The following is a 17,952-nucleotide window of genomic DNA, read 5'->3' on the forward strand; positions in this document are numbered from 1 at the left end:
ATTATTTCCATTCTACGTGACTTTACCGAAAGAATCAAGAAGATGAATCCCTGCAGTCACGAAAGCTTTAAATCGAAGTGTAACATCAACAGGAGTACACATAGACACCAGTCTGCTCCACCGTGGACATAAAAGTACCGCTGGCGTCAATCGCAAAAGCAGGCCATTGTGTGCCGGCATCAGGGTCCGAATTTGCCAAATTCGAAAATTGTTGCATTTTGGGGATTATACCCAATGGCAATCTTTAGCGCTCTGAGAACGATCGTTTAAGGGTGCTTTATAAATGTTTTTGTATTATTATTTCCCCCATACTGACAGACCAATGCCCCAGGTCACCCTTGCAAAATGGAACTTTTGTAGCCTCTTTTGAGTTTTCACCTGGTTCAACAAAATAACTTGAACAATTTACTCCAACGTCACTTAATACCATATGGCTATCAGTGATTGGATGGTCGCAAATGTACGCCAAAAAAGGCACGAGGCAAAATTCAACTCCGGTTTGAAGGCTGCTTTGGGTGCAAGTAGCTTTGCGGCCAAAGTGCCCTTACGCATTTTTTAAAACAACATGACTTCTGAAAGCCTATGCTTCGCTTTAAAAGACTGGCCGATTCATAAATAATGATTTTCCCACAGTTTAAATTATTAAATTGCATCACTTCATAACTTGAAGGCAAGTAATAGCGGATTTTCTAGGTCTCGCCAGATCCAAATGAAATGAGCACTGCAGTCATTTGCATTCGATAAGTATGCACGTGTTTTTGTGCTCGGTTTCGTAAGTATGTTTGTTGAACTTTTTTCGCGCCGTATGTATCCAACCGTGCTAATCGGAGGTTTCGAATGGCGAACGCATCAATAATGCAAAAGAATGGGATCACAAAGGCGCACTTTGCAGTCCTGAAAGCCTAACCACGATATAAAGTTGTGCCCATGTTGCCAAGGAGCAGTGTTCTTCATTGCAAGGTCCCCGGGCCACTGGTGTACCACTCGTGACCTTTAGTGCGGCACCTGACGTGCGGCCTTCGACAATACATATAAAAATATGATAATTGTTTTTTTACCCTTCTATCTGGCAACAAAACTGACACCTTTTTTTTACAAGTGGTCTATGTAAACATGACTCCTTGTAAAAAAGTTGTCAGTTTTGTTGCCAGATAGAAGGGTAAAAAACTAATTATCATATTTTTACTGGCAAATGAGGTTCCAATGGTGTAAATGCTTACCCCGAGCTCTCATACTCTGATGGTGCATTGTCTTTGAGTTGTGCGCCTTTTGGCGTCATCTGGTCCAACCCATGTGAGACTAGGCTCTAAGGAAAGCTGTCTCGGGTGTGGACCAATCAACCTCAAGGACAGTGCAAATTATCAGAGTTATGTTTTTTGTTTGCATTATGACTGCAGGTATTGTGGTCTATGTAAACATGACTCCTTGTAAAAAAAGGTGTCAGTTTTGTTGCCAGATAGAAGGGTAAAAAACCAATTATCATATTTTTACTGGCAAATGAGGTTCCAATGGTGTAAATGCTTACCCGAGCTCTCATACTCTGATGGTGCATTGTCTTTGAGTTGTGCGCCTTTTGGCGTCATCTGGTCCAACCCATGTGAGACTAGGCTCTAAGGAAAGCTGTCTCGGGTGTGGACCAATCAACTTCAAGGACAGTGCAAATTATCAGAGTTATGTTTTTTGTTTGCATTATGACTGCAGGTATTGTGGTCTATGTAAACATGACTCCTTGTAAAAAAGGTGTCAGTTTTGTTGCCAGATAGAAGGGTAAAAAACCAATTATCAATACACAACATGTGAAAACACCCCCCCACCCCCCACCATCATCGTGCTGCCAAACCCCCAATGGTTTCAAATGTGTGGCGGCCCTCACACTGATGCTGTCTTATCGGCGAAAGTTCCCACCCCCCTCCTCTGAAAATTAGTGAAGAACACTGCCGTGGATGAAAAAGATAAAGGTGCAGCCCTGCAATTGCTTGCTCACTCCTGCTGCTTGCCGAACGGCCTCTGCTAGAGGGCAGCTCTAAAGAGGGTAATTAGGCCGAACTCTTCCACACTGGCCAGACGTCTTTGAAGAGGTGATCGTACCGATACTTTATCCCCACCACACGACTGAACGTGGTGTACCCATTTGTATTGCTGGGTAGACACCGGTTGAGAGATTTAAGAAACTCGCACCGTTGTTTGAACTGAGATTGAACCGTTAACTGTTGCACCACGGCAGCATCCACCCATGTTGGTATTTTACATTCTTAAAATCAGTGGCGATAACATCTGGCTGATAATGCGAGTGCAGTTTTCTTTTCAATGAGCAAATTATTTGCAGTTGCTCTTCATTTTGAATGTACTTCGCTTTCAAAAGTAATGTCCCTTTAAAATGTGGCCCTGTAAATTGAGCTTCGTTTAAACGATGTGAAGATAAATGTCTAAAAAATGTATTGGAACAATGAGATACATTTTTGATTGCAAAGTAAGTCATACCGAGTGGTCCAAAGGTAATGGGAGCCCCCATTTAACTCTCTAACACTTAATATTTTTCAAGTAAGGTTTATTTCAAACAGAAATGAATGTGCAAAGGAAAAAAAATGGAGTGTCAATTAATTGACATCTGAACCACCCTGTACCGTATTGTATGAATTCGATCCCGACCCATACGCCTGTAAATTTGGAGTTTGCATGTCCCTCTCCCCGTGGCGGCGTGCATTTTTATCCGGGTCCTCCTGATTTTCCCTCCACATTTAGAAACATGCAATCTAGATTTGAAGTTTTCGTGACTGCAGGGATCCATACTCTTCGGTTCTTTCGGTAAAGTCAACACACTACTCTCCCTATCTAACACCCCCACCCTATCCAGCCCTCCTCCCTGGCTCCCCCCCCCCCTCTCTTACTATATAGCCCCTTGGTACAAGCAGCCCTTTTGCCCGCCTCAACAATTGTTTCGTGCTGTGGTCGTCCCACCTGATGACGGACGCTTGTGTTGCGCCAGAAACGTCGTGATGTAATGAATTTTGTTTTATATCTACGTGACTTAACCGAAAGAACCAAAGAGTATACAAACATGCATTCCGAGTATTTGTCTGATATCAATGTCCACGTGATGAGCACTTGGTTGAGCGATCGTTTGTGGCCAGGTCACTTCTGAAAAAGAGCGACGTAGCTCAGTGGGCCTGACCTGGTGTAATACAAATAAAATGTTTAAATAGAGACAAATTTAATGCTGAAGTTATTTACGGAGCTTTAAAATCATGTCACTGTTTTATTAAGGCCTCCTCACACTTTGTTATTCATAGAGGTTGTTCAACCATACTTCACCACATCTTTAGCCAATGCAGGTGGTTGACAGGGGGCACAAGGGGTGGTGTGAGCAAGACTGGTTTCTGAAATCACTCGCCACTCACAATAGCCCTGGTTGGATATCAAACTTGGGTCGAAAGGTTCGTTGTGCAATGTGCCAACCACTGCGCCAACCGCTCCCGCCCAAAAATACAATAATTTGTGAATGTACCAAATTATGTAGAAAAAAAGACGCGACTTAATCTTGCAACATTGCAGAAGTTTTGCCCAGATACAACAATAAATGTTGCGTCATCTCTTGCCACTCTTCCCTTGGCAATGCAGGAATTAACAAAGTGGAGGCTATTGTGCTTATTTACCCTCTATGCATTGGTACACTGTGACCTGTACTTGACAGATTAGCAGATGTGACTTGTAATTGATAATTCCTCCCTTCGATTAGCCCAGTGGGCTACGTGCGATGTGAAAGAAGTTCAACAAACATACATGCAACATCGTGGCAAGAATGTAAGTTGAGCTTACACGAAGCAGATTTGTTACTGGTAGGAACCTCCTGGTTACACCAGCCCACAGGGGATTGTTGTGTCCGTCCGTCGTGCAGGGAGGGGCTGGGTGGGGAGGGAGGGGCTGGGTGAGGAGGGGAGGGTGGGGAGGGGCTGGGTGGGGAGGGTGGGGAAGGGCTGGGTGGGGAGGGTGGGGCTGGGTGGGGGGTGGGAGGGGTGGGGCTGGGTGGGGAGGGGCTGGTCACTCCGTGGTGCCCTTATAAAACTCAATGTTTAACCTACTCACGCCGGCTTGTGCCCGCCCTCACAGTCGGGCATATTTGCGGAATACACCACGCCGCCGTTGACCCTGGCCATTGACTGAGCAACCCAACGTTCCTACCAGCTCCCTCCGCAGGAATGTGTCTAATATATTTTGAGGATGTGCTATTTCCTGAAGGACCGTGAATGTCACTTAACAGCATCGTACACATGTGTGTCTTTATTGCACAAATTAGTGCGACACGGAACAATGCACTTCTGTGTTACAAATTGCCAGAGCGTGACCCGTGGCCTACTCACAGAAGTCATTGTTTTATTCAATAAGCGAAGGAAATTTGTGCGTGTTTTTATTTATCTTAACAAATACACGTGTGAAATTAATTACACGGCCTGGTCTACTAATGCATTGGAATAAGCTGCGAATGTGATTATTTTAGTACCGTCATTTGTTTGGCCTCGATAATTAGTCACGTGTTTGCTCGTATCTTCGTGCTCATTGTTTTCCGTTTCTATGCGGGGCAGCAATTACTCTTTGGCTGTCACCTGATGATGCTGCTTGTAATTACCGGTAAAAACGTCAAGGTAGTCGAATTGTAAACGTTGCGGGTTTACTCTCCAACACGCCAGTGTGCTGAACTTGTAACGAATTGGCACGTTTTGTTTACGTCAAAAACCTTACTAATTGGTTGTGTCGGGCGGTGGTGGTTTTAACGATGCATGAATATTTACGCAATCAAACCCACAAAAACCTCCATTATACGTAATATCGGTCGCGAAAACCTCCGTGTTAAGCTGAGCAATTTATTAACTGATCTTTCACCAGAAATTTTTCATTATATCTTGTATTCATATATATACCCTGACTGAAACGGAAATGTAGAATACAACCTATTTATAACTGCAGCCTATAATAACTGTCGTTTTCCCCTTGCAAACTTCATAGTTGTAGGGAAAGAAAATTGAGTGCTGGTATACACGTGTGGCGCTCTGCGAAGTGCCGCTTTATGGGGTACTGACATATACAAGCACATGGTGACTACGATATGTGTGTGTATATATTTGTGTGGATGTATGAGTAAATAAAAACGAGTGAATATGTAGGAGCTTAATGGTGACCAGTGGCGCTCATGAAAACCGTAGAGAAGCAGCAGACGGTTAATGAAAAACTCTGACATATCACAGGTCAAGCACTCATGTTGGGACCAGGCCCTACTCGTATTACTTAGGCTGGGTACTACAGGGAGAGGAGAAATATAAAAAAATGAAATAAAAGAAATAGATCCCCGTGGAGCCATCCATCTCAGCAGTGATGGATCACTGCGTGTGAAGAGGGGGGGGGGGGGGAGTGCCCCATCCCATCCCTGTGTTTTACTTTGCCAAGATTAATCGCCCCGCAGAGATAAGGGACAAATGTGATTTCAGGAGGTGCGTGGGGTTATTACCACATGGAAGATGAACTGAAACCGCAGCAAGCACCCGAGCCTAATCCAATAGCGCGGTGCACAGTGTGGCCTTTGGAGACACTCTTGAGTTAATTGCGCTGACCTTACGGTGCATTATTAGGAGCTGTGTAACTTTAATTTGATTGCGGGGATTCGCGCGGACAATTAACGTTGCCTCTTAAATGCGACAATATCTCTCCGTTTTGTTGCGCACGACGCGGGTAACGCCGTGGTCGTCGGCTGCCTGTGCGTGCGTGCGCAGACACGTCTGTGTGCGTGTGCGCACGTATGTGCTTACCTGTGAGAACTCGGCGCGATGAAAGCCGTTCAAATGCCCCGGCCTGAGCAGCGATGCACGCGCGTAATCTCCGTTCGAGCGCAATTCAATGCCGCTTTGTGAATTGCAATTTTTTTGTGCGCCTTGATTTATTCTCGCGCAGGGTTTCGTATTTTTTTTTTTTGGAATACAGCTTTGCGCGTAAAAAACGCGCCGTTCGTTGCTTATCTGAGCTTAAAATAAACTTCCTGATTGGGTTGTCGTGTTTCATACACGAGCACTCAAGCGCAATTTTAACTTGTTCGTTAATCTCAATCGGCAAGGTTTGTGCGCGTGTGTGCACGCATGTGGTCCTGTTCGCTTGAAGTGAAATTACGTTGACTTTTTTTCTATTTTTCAACTAAATCAATGCGAAAAATAATCCCTTGTTTGGCAGACGAAGTCACGGACAGATTTTCCATACCTAAATATGATTTTATTTTAAAGAGCATGCATATGCATGGATTCTGTGACGCCTTCAGAAGTATTTAGCGATAATATTTCCCAAGCCATACAAAGGGATGAGGTCAAACTAACGGACGATGTGTACTTGCTTGCGTATGTAGTGTGTGTGCGCGCGTATGCGCAGCGCTGTGGTTCAGCGCTACAAAGCTGCCCGACAGTTACACATTCCCAGCCACGGCTAACATCAGTGGCGAGTAATATCTCCGCTGGTCGTGGGCCTTCTTCCCGAGTTCAACTCAGACGGGAATACAAAGGCAGCCAGGCATAGTGCCGGTAACACAACCCCCTTATCCGCTATGTTGACCTTAATAGGCCAACATTAACAGCGATTGCCCACACAGTCTGCCAGCATACGTGGGGCTATATTTGTTTTTATGTCTATGTATAGAACGTGTGCGTGTATGTATCTTCCTTGACATTCTCTATCCTTGTACTTCACAGTGTGACGGGTATCGGCGCTCGCTAACAACGCTTGCCCAAACAACAGTCAGTACGGCAATGCGGGTACATCTTTGCCTTTGTGTACAGGTGGAACATGTGTGTCTGTGTGTGTGAGTGCGAGAGAGAAAAACTGCATCTTCTCTTAAAAAAAAAAAAACATAATAATAAACCTTTCCTCTATCCTCGGTGCTTTTTGTGCTTTGTAGTGCCACAGACAGCCGCGGCTGGCATTCGATCAAAGCGGAGCTCTCTTTCCCGGCCGCAAGAGAGGGCGACACTTTTATTCAGCCGGCTCTCGCCCCCACGAAGGCCACAGGCCAGCGTCGCCCCTGCCCAGCGTCGACTCGTCGCCCAGTCGCCCGGCGACGTTCCCCGTGAGATGACCTTCAGCGCTTTCCCCTCGCTCGCATCCACACCGAGGTTCCACCCCGAGCTGCCATGCCACTGGAGGAAAAACGGACTGCTGCGCACGTGCACACGTGCACACGCGCACACGCGCGCTCCCGTTACGAAGTTTTGGAATGCGGCGTTTTTTTTGTTTGTTGTTCGTATTTTTATCTTCAACTTTAACGTTACGGCCACTGCTGTAGACGTTGTCGTAATGTAAAAGCGCCCGTGTGTGCGTGCGTGTGTGTGGGGAGCGGTAGTGTAGCGGTTAGCGTTCCGCGCTACGTACCCGGCCAGCCCAGTTCGATTCCCGCTCATAGCCAACACAAGTAACGATTATCTGAATCGGTCCTACGTCAGCTCGGCATCATGTCAGGTTGACTCGGCATCATATGCGTACCTGGTGCGGTGTGTAAACATCGCCACGTGGGAGACAAAGGCGGTCGAGTGTGGTGCTGGCCACTCACTCCCTCGTGTGCAGTGCTGTGGCTTTCATAGGTGCTCCCTAACAGCACTTGTCCTAAAAGTCTGTTCAGGCTTTACAGGAGATTTTTTTTTTAAGAAAAACATGTTGTAAGGTACTCTTCTCTAAGTTGTATTAAAACAGTTGTAAACCAAACACATCATCACGTTATTTACAAAGGTGACGTACAATAAGTTAGTCTTTTGGACTTATATATGTCGACACCTCGATCGTGTTTAAATTTGCTTATTGAACAAATTACAGTCGGCCCATGGCTTTGCGACGTTCATTCGCCCGTTAGACATTTCCCGTGCGTCACACTGAAGTTGGGCGATTCAGCAAGCTTGTACTTCTCTTGCAGAGTTCACTGACAGTCACTCGCGGCGAAGATACCCTTGCTCACGGAAGGCAGAGCTTTGGCGGCAGCACCCCATCATCCGACACTGACGCGTCAGTCAGCGACGGCGAGGACACCTTCCGAGACGTGGGCGCTTTTCACGGCGATGAGTTTTCACACCGCGGAGACGCCTCGCACGGCGAGGGCATTAAACTAACGTGGGCAGAGCAGCGCAGCAGGCTGCGTGACAGCTGTAACCCATCGCCGGCGAGCAGCAATCTTCATCTCGGCAGTCGGGAGCGCGCACAGTTTCTGTTGGAGAAATGGTCATGGACCAGAGGATTACGTTCCACTAAGACGGAGTGCTCTCCAAGGGACCCGGCAGCTCTACCGCCAAACAATAAACCATGCACTGCTGTGAGCAGGTACAGTGACAATAAAGGGTCGTCTGAGATGGCATATTCTGTTCGTTGCGCATCGTCGGAGTTTCGTGAATGCCCAGGCGATGCGCCTGCTGATGAGATGCAAGTTGTCGTGGAAGAGGAGGAGGTTGTAAGAAGTAGCTCTGCTGCAAGGCCAATTAATGTAAATTCCCGGTTCCTAAAATCTCACAAAAAAAAGAGCGATAAGTTAGACGGGGCGGTGCATGACATCGCGTCTTGTGAGCCTCAGCGTATCAGGATAAACACGCATGAATCTCTCCAGGCCGTTTCGGGTAAACTCTCGGCGAGAGACATCGAATGCGTGAACGAGTCGAATGAATTGCACTGTGGCCTGCCGGTGTCCAGTCAGAGCTTGACATCGAGCGCTTACGGTCCGCGAGATTTTTCGCTGCGTCCCGCGCGCCCTGAAGCGGGACGGAGGAAGACGGCGGCTGCGGCGCACGCAAAGCCGAGGTCCGTCGACGCGATTTCTATAGCGGGGAAAATCACGGCCCCACAGCTGGATGCGGGCGATGCGCCGTGCGCACCGAGGGCCTCGACCGAGATCCATTCCGTGTCCTTGGCCGAGGCGAGCGACGGCGACAGTGTACATCGCGACGGACAGCGCGCGGATCGCGGCCGCGGTTTGTCCAAGGTGGACAAGCCACAGCTCAGGCCAGCCCTCGGGACACAGATCGCGACGGCGAGGAGCCAGAGTTTTAGCAAGCAGCCAACCAAATCTTCGTCCCTCGGCCCCAGAATCAGGACTCGCATCATTACCGGCACGGCAAGGCGGGCGGAGCTTTACGGTGGCGGCGTTTCGCTTGCCGACGCGTCGCACTTTGCGGCGGCCGGCGCGCGGGGGGAGAACTTTCACTCGATGTCGAAGGTGGACGTGATTTCCAATCGAATGACGTTAGAGCACAGGCCTCAGTCGGAGCCTTGTCTACTCAGGGAGAGTGTGAAGTGTTTTCAGCGGCCTTCGCCAAACAACGTCGGCGCTTCGCAAGCGCTGGCACCTTCCCACTATGCAGCACGCTGGGATGCCAACGTGGCCGTAAAGGAATGCGAAAGTGTCAATGACTTGGTCTCTGCGCGGGTGGGTGAGTCCAAGTTGACCGTGGAAAAAGGTCAGAGAGAAGAAAGTGACGGAACTGCAAGCATCAAACAGAAATTAGCTAGATTGTCTTATATATTTTCGAGAAAAAGCTCAGAGACTAATTCCGACATAAGATTCCAATCGAATGGTGGGACACGCAGACCAAAAACAGAATTAATGTCACCAAAAAGCACGATTGAGCCACAACATCGGACCACGAATGCCCCCAGGAGCAGCGAAGCTCTCGTGCCCAATTCACCCGAATGTGCGCCGAGTCCAGCAGACGGGAAGTACAAGGGTGGCGACAGCCTTGAAAAGGTCAGGGGTCATCCCGGATGCTTCATTAGCTCCCCTTTGACGGAGTTGGTGCCCTCATTCGTGCCTCTGCCGTCCATCGAGGAAAAAGTCATGCAGGAGATCCAGGCGAACGTGCTGAGGCAGTCCGAGAAGCAAATGCTGGTCTCCGCCGGGAGCAAGACGTCCCTGGTGAAACCGTTCTTCATCGCAAGTCTCCTGGGCCTTCGCAGGAGCAGGCCTTCGTGTGGCAGGGCGGCGGCACCCCCCGTGGGTAAAGCCACGGCGCCCGAGAGAGCGGGGCGAGACCCGGCAATGCCGCCGCCGCCGTTGCCACCTCAAGACCAGGAGAATGAGGAGCGCGCTGGGGATCGAGCGAAGCCGAGCAAGTGGATTGAGATGAGAGGAAGGCGAGCAGCGGCGACGGGGACTGGCGTCGCGCCGGACGCTGGACAGAGGCCGGGCGCAAATGGAAGTTGGGGAACAAATGGAGGTCCGGGCGACGCTTCAGACGTGCAAGGAGTTGGGACGAATACTCCGACAAGGTAAAGTTTACGGGCCGACGACCTAGTTCTCAGCGGCTGTGGGAATGATATTCACGCTGTGACGACGCATCGATTCGTCGATTGCAATAGATTTCTTAAGCTCATGAAATGTGCATCTAATCGCGTGGGATAAGGATCGATGTTTTTCTATTTATATTCTTAGGTTATTTCGGTAAATTCACGTAGGTAAATTTTTTTTATTAATAAAAGTAAAATAAAAATAAAAATCACGACGTTTCGGAGGCAACACAAGCTTCTGTCTTCAGGTGGAACCGTCACAGCACGGCTGCTGTATCAAGCAATCAAGCAATCGTGCTGTGACGGTTCCACCTGAAGACGGAAGCTCGTGTTGCCTCCGAAACGTCGTGATTTTTATTTAATTTTTATTTTACTTTTATTAATTTTAATTTAATTTTTTCACCTACGCGACTTTACCGACAAAACCTAAGAAGATGAATCCATGCAGTCACGAAAGCTTCAAAGCTAGAATTTTTTCTATTTATGTTGTGTTTTCAAATGCGACATACGAATACAAATAACACATGCGTCTCTGCACGCCCAGAATTATAAACGGGTACACCGTATTACAGTTGATTGGCAGGTCGTGTGTGGTGCGGTAAAACTGTGAGCATTCTCACCTCTTCCAAGAGAGTCTGGCCAGCATGGGAGAGTGAGCTCAAAGTACCCTTGAGAGGGGGCTTTTGAGAGCTCCCTCTAATGGAAGCTTTATTATCAAAAGTGAAATGAGCAAGCAATTGCAGGGCTGCACCTTAACCTTAGTGGGATCACGTGACCACCCCAGCGAATGAAGACCGCTATTTTTACCACAATGTAAATAAATAAAAATCTTATATAGATTTTCATTTTGAATCGCAACGCCGAATTATAAGATGCATATTGGAACGTGAGTGGGGGAGAATCATTATGCCCCTAATGCTCAAGGGATACAATGTGAAATGACTCTGCATGCAGAAATATTAATTTAAACTCGGGAGTGGAGAACACACTTGCCGCAATGTGATTTAGTGAAGTTCATTATGTGTTAAAATGTAATTAGTTAATAGCAAACATTAATCACATTGTAGCAAATGTGATTTTTTTTTCATCCTGTGTTAATACATCACCTTCCAATTTTTTTTAATAGAATCAAAGGCCTATTACATAAATTGGCTCGTATTAGTGATGATTTTCTAATTGGTTTTGATCGCTGCAAGAGTTCACACTGTCGCAATAGCAGCAGTGCCCGGATAGTGCTGCCTTTGTAACGGTAACTTTACCATTAAACATTGCTAATAGCCACTCAGGGTGGTTTTGGAGCAGCGGGAAATTACGTTTTGAAAAAGTAGTTTTTCAAAATACTTTTTTTGTGTGCAAGTTCAGTCTTCTTCTTTAGGTCGGTTCATCTCACAGCCCTCCCTTCACTCTGGAAACGAGAAACATTGGCCGACGACGTCATAAATATATATTTTTTTCCCTGTATACGGGGCAGTGTCACCAATAAATGTGGTGACTTTCTTTGCAAATTCGTGACTCTTCGTGAATGATGGCAGGTTCATTCAGTTAAAGTGTGAGAGTAATGCATTGTTACGTTACATTGGAGTGGGGCTGTGGGTACAGAGTGAATAGCGCCCACTGCACGATGAACCTGGCGACCTAGGTTTGATTGTCAGCCTAAATTTGACCAAACTTTCTATTTTACCAGGAAAGGCCGACCGAGCTGTATAGCAATTTTTTTTCAAAAGCGACTTGGCTATCATAAATGATAGCTCAACGAAGTGGCTCATCACGTGGAAATGTAAAGCAGCCAAATACTCTAAACGCGTGATGTTGATTCTGAATGTGGAGGGAAAAAACCAGAGGACCTGGAGACAAATCCACGCGACCACGGGCAAAACATGCAAACTCCAAATATACAGCAGCAGGCGTCAGGGTCGGGATCTAATCCACAACCTCCTGTATACCAGGCGAGGTAGTTAACATCTCACCACCGTGGTATTCGCCTGCTTGACCCCCCAGCTACGACCAGGCCTACCCCAACCTCTGTCTCTACCCCTATTATTACCCCAAACCTTATCACTACCCCTATCACTACCCCTACCCTTATCACTACCCCTATCACTACCCCTACCCTTATCACTACCCCTATCACTACCCCTATCCTTATCACTACCCCTATCACTACCCCTACCCTTATCACTACTCCTACGCTTATCACTACTCCTACCCCTATCACTACCCCTACCCTTATCACTACCCCTACCACTACCCCTACCCTTATCACTACCCCTACGCTTATCACTACTCCTACCCCTATCACTACCCCTACCCTTATCACTACCCCTATCACTACCCCTACCCTTATCACTACCCCTACCCTTATCACTACTCCTACCCCTATCACTACCCCTACCCTTATCACTACTCCTACCCCTATCACTACCCCTATCCTAATCACTACTCCTACCCCTATCACTACCCCTACCCTTATCACTACCCCTACCCTTATCACTACTCCTATCCCTTTCACTACCCCTATCCTTATCACTACCCCTATCACTACCCTTATCACTACCCCTATCACTACCCCTATCATTACCCTTATCACTACTCCTACCCCTATCACTACCCCTACCCTTATCACTACCCCTACCGCAACCCATCCATGGCTATAATGATGATGATTGTGAAGTAAATTAAGGCAGTGGCCTGTGCACAGGTTTAACCGTATGCCCTGTCCTGGCTTCTTCCTGACCGAGCAAACCTTCCAAGGCTGTGGTTGACTTCGCTTATCGCGGTGAGATAGCATCGTCAGGGAGCAATGAGCATGTGTGTTAGCATTTAATTTGAGGTCCATCATTGATCTGTATGCAGGAGCGCCTTCGTTGCCCGAAACCAGCGGGTTGATTAATCGTGTGACTGATAGTTTGCGTGATAAAGACTGCACTTGTCTCATTTGCTGTATTGATCGCGCTAATGATTTCCCCCCCCCCCCCGCATGCATATACGTGCATACACCCTCTCATATTAATCAGGGTGTTTTTGAAGGGACATGGAAATTAATACTCCGGATGAACCACCACGCGTTGCAATTAATGCGCATCAGCCACTCCGAGTCTTAAGGAGGCCACGGTTACTCGCTGATTGCCACTGATTGAAGAAGTAGCGGAGGAGAATTAAAGATTCGTATGTAAAGTGCAGTAGATTGAAATAAAAAGCAATTTTCAACTTACCAAACTTTCAGCTAATTTTTTTTTTACGTGCAGTATATCATTTGTAGGAGTCCTCGAAGCAGCAGCAATGTTCAGTGTACTTCATCTTGGGTACAGCTGAGAGCAAAGCCATGGACCTGGAGGAAGTCATCTATATAAATACTCCATCTACTAGAGTTCCGGACATTTTTGTTACAATGCACACTATATTAAAATACTATGAAGGAGTCAATTTTACAAGGGATGCTCTCCACGAACAGTATATTTTAGTACGTCTTGTTCAATATGACCACTTTTGGCGCAATGCTTCATACTCTCGGCGCGCAGTCAGTTCATATCAGGATATTGGGCCGTGTGTGATCCGCGTTGTAATTACAAAATGTTTCATTGAAAGTAACCCCCGCCCTTCTGCCATCACCTTCTTCCGCCGACGAGCGGGTCACTGCAGATGCTCGCAAGACAAATGCTTGGCTAACCGCCAGATGTCCGGACCTTTAAAAGCAGCTAAGCAGAACACAGAGTTACACGGTCGAGAGATTTTTCTCCCTCTGGGCAATTAATGATTTCAGTTACTGCCAGCAAAGCGAATGCAATTTTAAGCCAGAGTTGAAGCAGAGGTCTGACCACAAGATTATTACATTTCTATCGGACTTTGCCCTACCCAAAGGCCCCAGTGGGTGGGTGGGGGGGGGGGCATTGTGCCAATGCTGTCTGTCTACTTATCTTGTCTGAAGCCAATTGAGATGGATCTCTGGATGGGGGGCTATTTGGAGCCAGCAAGGAATGCACTTTATACTTTGAAAGTTTTTCTTGCAGCAACTGCAGAAAGAAGAGATATCTTATATATGTGTGTGTCTGTTCTCCGAAAGTTGTTTTTCTATTTGTGCGTACGTGTGTCTACAATTGTGACGGGAGCGGTAGTGTAGCAGCGGTTAGCGCGCTGCGCTGTGAACCCGGCGGACCGGGTTCGATTCCCGCTCGTGACCAACATCAGTGGCGATTATCTGAACCGGTCCTTGGCCTCCCATCGGTTGACTCAGCCTCAAATGAGTACCTGGTGCGATGTGTGATAATATCACCACTAGGGAGACAAAGGCGGTCGGGCGTGGTGCTGGCCACCCAACCCCTTGTGTGGTGTGCCGGCCTTCATAGGTGCTGCTTGCTGACAGCACTTGCCCCTACAGTCTGCTCAGACTATACGGGGATCTTTGCCTTTGTTTACAATTCGTGGAAAATGGTAGTGTCGTGGTTAGCACAGATGGGGTGTACCTGAGTTCCATTCCTAACCATGGCTAACATCCATAGTAATTATCCGAATCGGTCCTGGTCATGGGCCTCCGTTAGCTTTGCCTCAACCTTGAATGAGTACTCTGAATGAGTACCTGGTGCAATGTGTAAAACATCAGCGCTGGAGAGACAAAGATGGTCCGGTCGAAGTGCTAGCCACACACTCGCTCGTGCCCAGCGCTCGCCTTCATAGATGCTTGCTAACAGCACTTGCCCCAACGGTCTGTTCGGGCTATGCGGAGGATCTTTGACTGCAGGGATAGAGGCATGTGGGTATAGTACCAGCTGTACCATTGCCTCGTGTGTTGTGTCAGTATTGGTTAGTGCCCTACTATAAGCGCAATTGCTTGTCAGGTCTCAGCAGCTAAAGTAAGGTTGAGCCTGAATCGTGTTGGCCTGGGCAACTAGCATGCAATGAAACATGACATTGTAGGCTTCTGCATGGCGTCTTGTCAGCAGAGGAGAGTACAGCAAAATCCACTACTATACTATGTTTTTATGCCTATGCCACCCCGCCTTCGCCGACCCACACTGACCAGCAGTCAACTAACCCCAAAGCCCCACACAGCACTCGGGGGCCGTTATTCAGAAGTATAGTAACAACAAGAGTTGTACATGATTGCAATGGCAATACGTTTCTACAAATGAAAGCCATTTTTACTGGGTGAATACGCAACATTATGAGACCTCCTTTACCAGTGGCAAAATATAGTAGTAGGTTTTTACCCTTTAAACTGGTACAAAACTACGACCTTTATACAAGGCATCATGTTTGCAATAACCGCAACACAAGCAGTCAAAATTCAAACGCCTTTTGGCGTCATCTGGTCCAACACCAATGGAGACTAGGCTCTAAGGAAAGCTGTCTCGGGTGTGGACCAATCAACTTCAAAGACAGTGCATATCATTACCATTATTAGAGTTGTTTCTTTTTGTTTGCATTTTGACTGCTTGTGTTGCGGTTATTGCAAACAGATGCCTTGTATAAAGGTGTCAGTTTTGTACCAGTTTAAGGGGTAAAACCCTACTACTAGAATACGCAACATATTAAGTTTTTTTTTTATTTCTTCATAACCGTTAATGTGGTTTTTTTTGTTTGTGCACGTGTGTGGCAGGGATGTGAGGGCAGCGTGTCTTCTCAGTGACAGCGCAGAGGACGCCGGCAATGGCCATGCCCGCTCTCGCTCGCCGTCCCATAATGCCTTGCTCCTCAAGAATACCCGCATGCCCAGCGCCGATCGACTGGTGAGCTTATGTCGTGACGTGCGCTGCCTTCCCACTCACACGTCCACTCTGGGCGTAAGTAACACGCTCAAGCCGGATAAACACTTTTGATAATAATGATGATAATAATAATAGTCCGTGTGTCCATTGATACACCGAGCAGATCCGCCTTCTCTTCCTCCTCAATCCGATATAATTTCCACACACGCTATACCCACGTGTGTTCATGTGGAGAGCCGTCTGAAGTACTCGGGGGAGGAGATGGAATATTGCATTTTAGTTTTGGCTTCCACCCATTACGTCATCTGTCTGCATTTCGAGTAAACATTTGAAGATTGAATCTTTACCAAAGTAGATGTTAAAAAAGAATTAGCCTCACGGTTATAAAGAATAATAATTTACGGTGCTTTGTCAATCCACTGCTGGATGAAGGTTTATCCACGTTATGTCGGTCATGGGAGGAGGGGGGGGGGGGATGTTTGACCGTACCCTCACCACTCTGGTCGGTGCGTGTCAGTGAAGTTGGCCAAGTTGGTGGTGACGTTAGGACCGGTTCAGTTATCGCTCGCCAATGATGTTGGCCAAGGCTGAGCTCATGTCGCCGACGGGCTGATGGTGCAGGATGCGAAACCGCCGCACCGACAACGCTCCTCCGGAGAATTGTGTGGATCTATCATCCCCACTCGCATGTGTAGCAATGAATATGGTTAAGCCTCCAGGAGCACATTGCTAAACGTAAATGAAATGCAAAGTGGAAGATGAAAGGAGAGACGTAGACGATTTTTTGGACACTAATGTATAAAAAAAACGTCATAGGATTTGTCAACATGCCTTTCCTTGGCAATGTGATTTTTTTTTCCATTTATACAGCGTAAAAAATCAGTGTCAATATGTGCAGACTGAATCGTGATCTCGAATCAGCCCTTGGAAGCAAGGCAGGCTCGACCCAAGTGCTTAGATGGGTTCAATAGCATTTCTGCGCATGACGGCAGCAGTATGTTCAGGTGCTAAATGACTATGTGGAGGTCTGCCAACATCCAGGAAATGGAAGAGGAAGGGCACACACATTCTCATTTGCCGCCCTGAGAACCACTCAACGTGCAGGGAAGTGACACGGGCACCCCGGTGGCGAGAAGTTATGTGCCTCGCCTGGTGTACAGGAAGTATACATTCGTTCGTCGGTTCGACCTTGACTCTGACGCCTGCTGTATATTTGGAGTTTGCGTGCTCTCCCCGTGGTCGCGTGGCATTTTTTCCCGGGTCCTCCGGTTTTTCCCTCCGCATTTTGAATCAAAGTCGCGCAACTTAGATTATTTGGCTGCGAAAATTTTCGCGCAATAAGCCACTTCGTTGAGCTATCATTTGCGAGAGCCAGGTCGCTTCTGAAAAATAGCTACATAGCTCAGTGGGGCCTTACCTGGGTAAAATAAAAACGGTAAAGTTTAGTTTACGAACTGGAGTGTGCTTGATTGCGCGCGCGCACGCGCGCGCGTGGTCGCAGAGTCGAAATCTGCAGATTATTTTTTTGTTGATAGGAGTGACCTTGATTCGGCGGTGGGAAACTGGCACTGCCGCTCTTCCAGGTGGCGTGCGGCTGACGTTCGACGTGCACGCGGCTCATTTTAAACGCATTAGTCCCCCCACGTGTGAACGATCGCGTGTCACTCGCAAAGAAGGCTGCGACTCGCCCAGCATTTCAGATCGTGGCGCGGCTGCAGGCGGCCGCGGGCAGCCGCTGCTGTGCTGTTGTTGCTGCCGCGTTGCATTTCAACGAGGGTCACGTGTTTGTGTGGTGTGCTTGCTTTTATTTTGTTTTATTTAGTCGGTCTCAGAGCAGCTTCGTCGCGGCGTGAGGTTGCACACCACCCCCCCCCCCCCCCCCCTCAAGTAGTCCTGGCTTTGGATTCCGCCAACTTAACGCACGCCGGCCCGCGTAGTTATATTCGTAATTACCATCTTTGTC

At 47.6% G+C, this 17,952-nt stretch overlaps 1 protein-coding gene across 3 annotated transcripts in view; it reads left to right on the plus strand.

Annotated features, from left to right (window-relative positions):
• LOC133357308 (uncharacterized) overlaps window positions 1-17,952 on the plus strand; it is a 261,278-nt gene that overhangs the window by 133,426 nt on the left and 109,900 nt on the right. For all 3 annotated transcript variants that reach the window (XM_061575192.1, XM_061575202.1, XM_061575210.1), the window contains 3 exons: window positions 6,929-7,096; window positions 7,934-10,269; window positions 15,881-16,010. In XM_061575192.1, coding sequence (XP_061431176.1) covers window positions 6,929-7,096; window positions 7,934-10,269; window positions 15,881-16,010 — 2,634 coding nt within the window. The remainder of the gene's footprint in view (window positions 1-6,928; window positions 7,097-7,933; window positions 10,270-15,880; window positions 16,011-17,952) is intronic.

Source organism: Lethenteron reissneri, chromosome 7 (assembly GCF_015708825.2).
Source record: "Lethenteron reissneri isolate LAM-NWPU_2019-01 chromosome 7, ASM1570882v1, whole genome shotgun sequence".
In the NCBI taxonomy this organism is placed as follows: Eukaryota; Metazoa; Chordata; class Hyperoartia; order Petromyzontiformes; family Petromyzontidae; genus Lethenteron; species Lethenteron reissneri.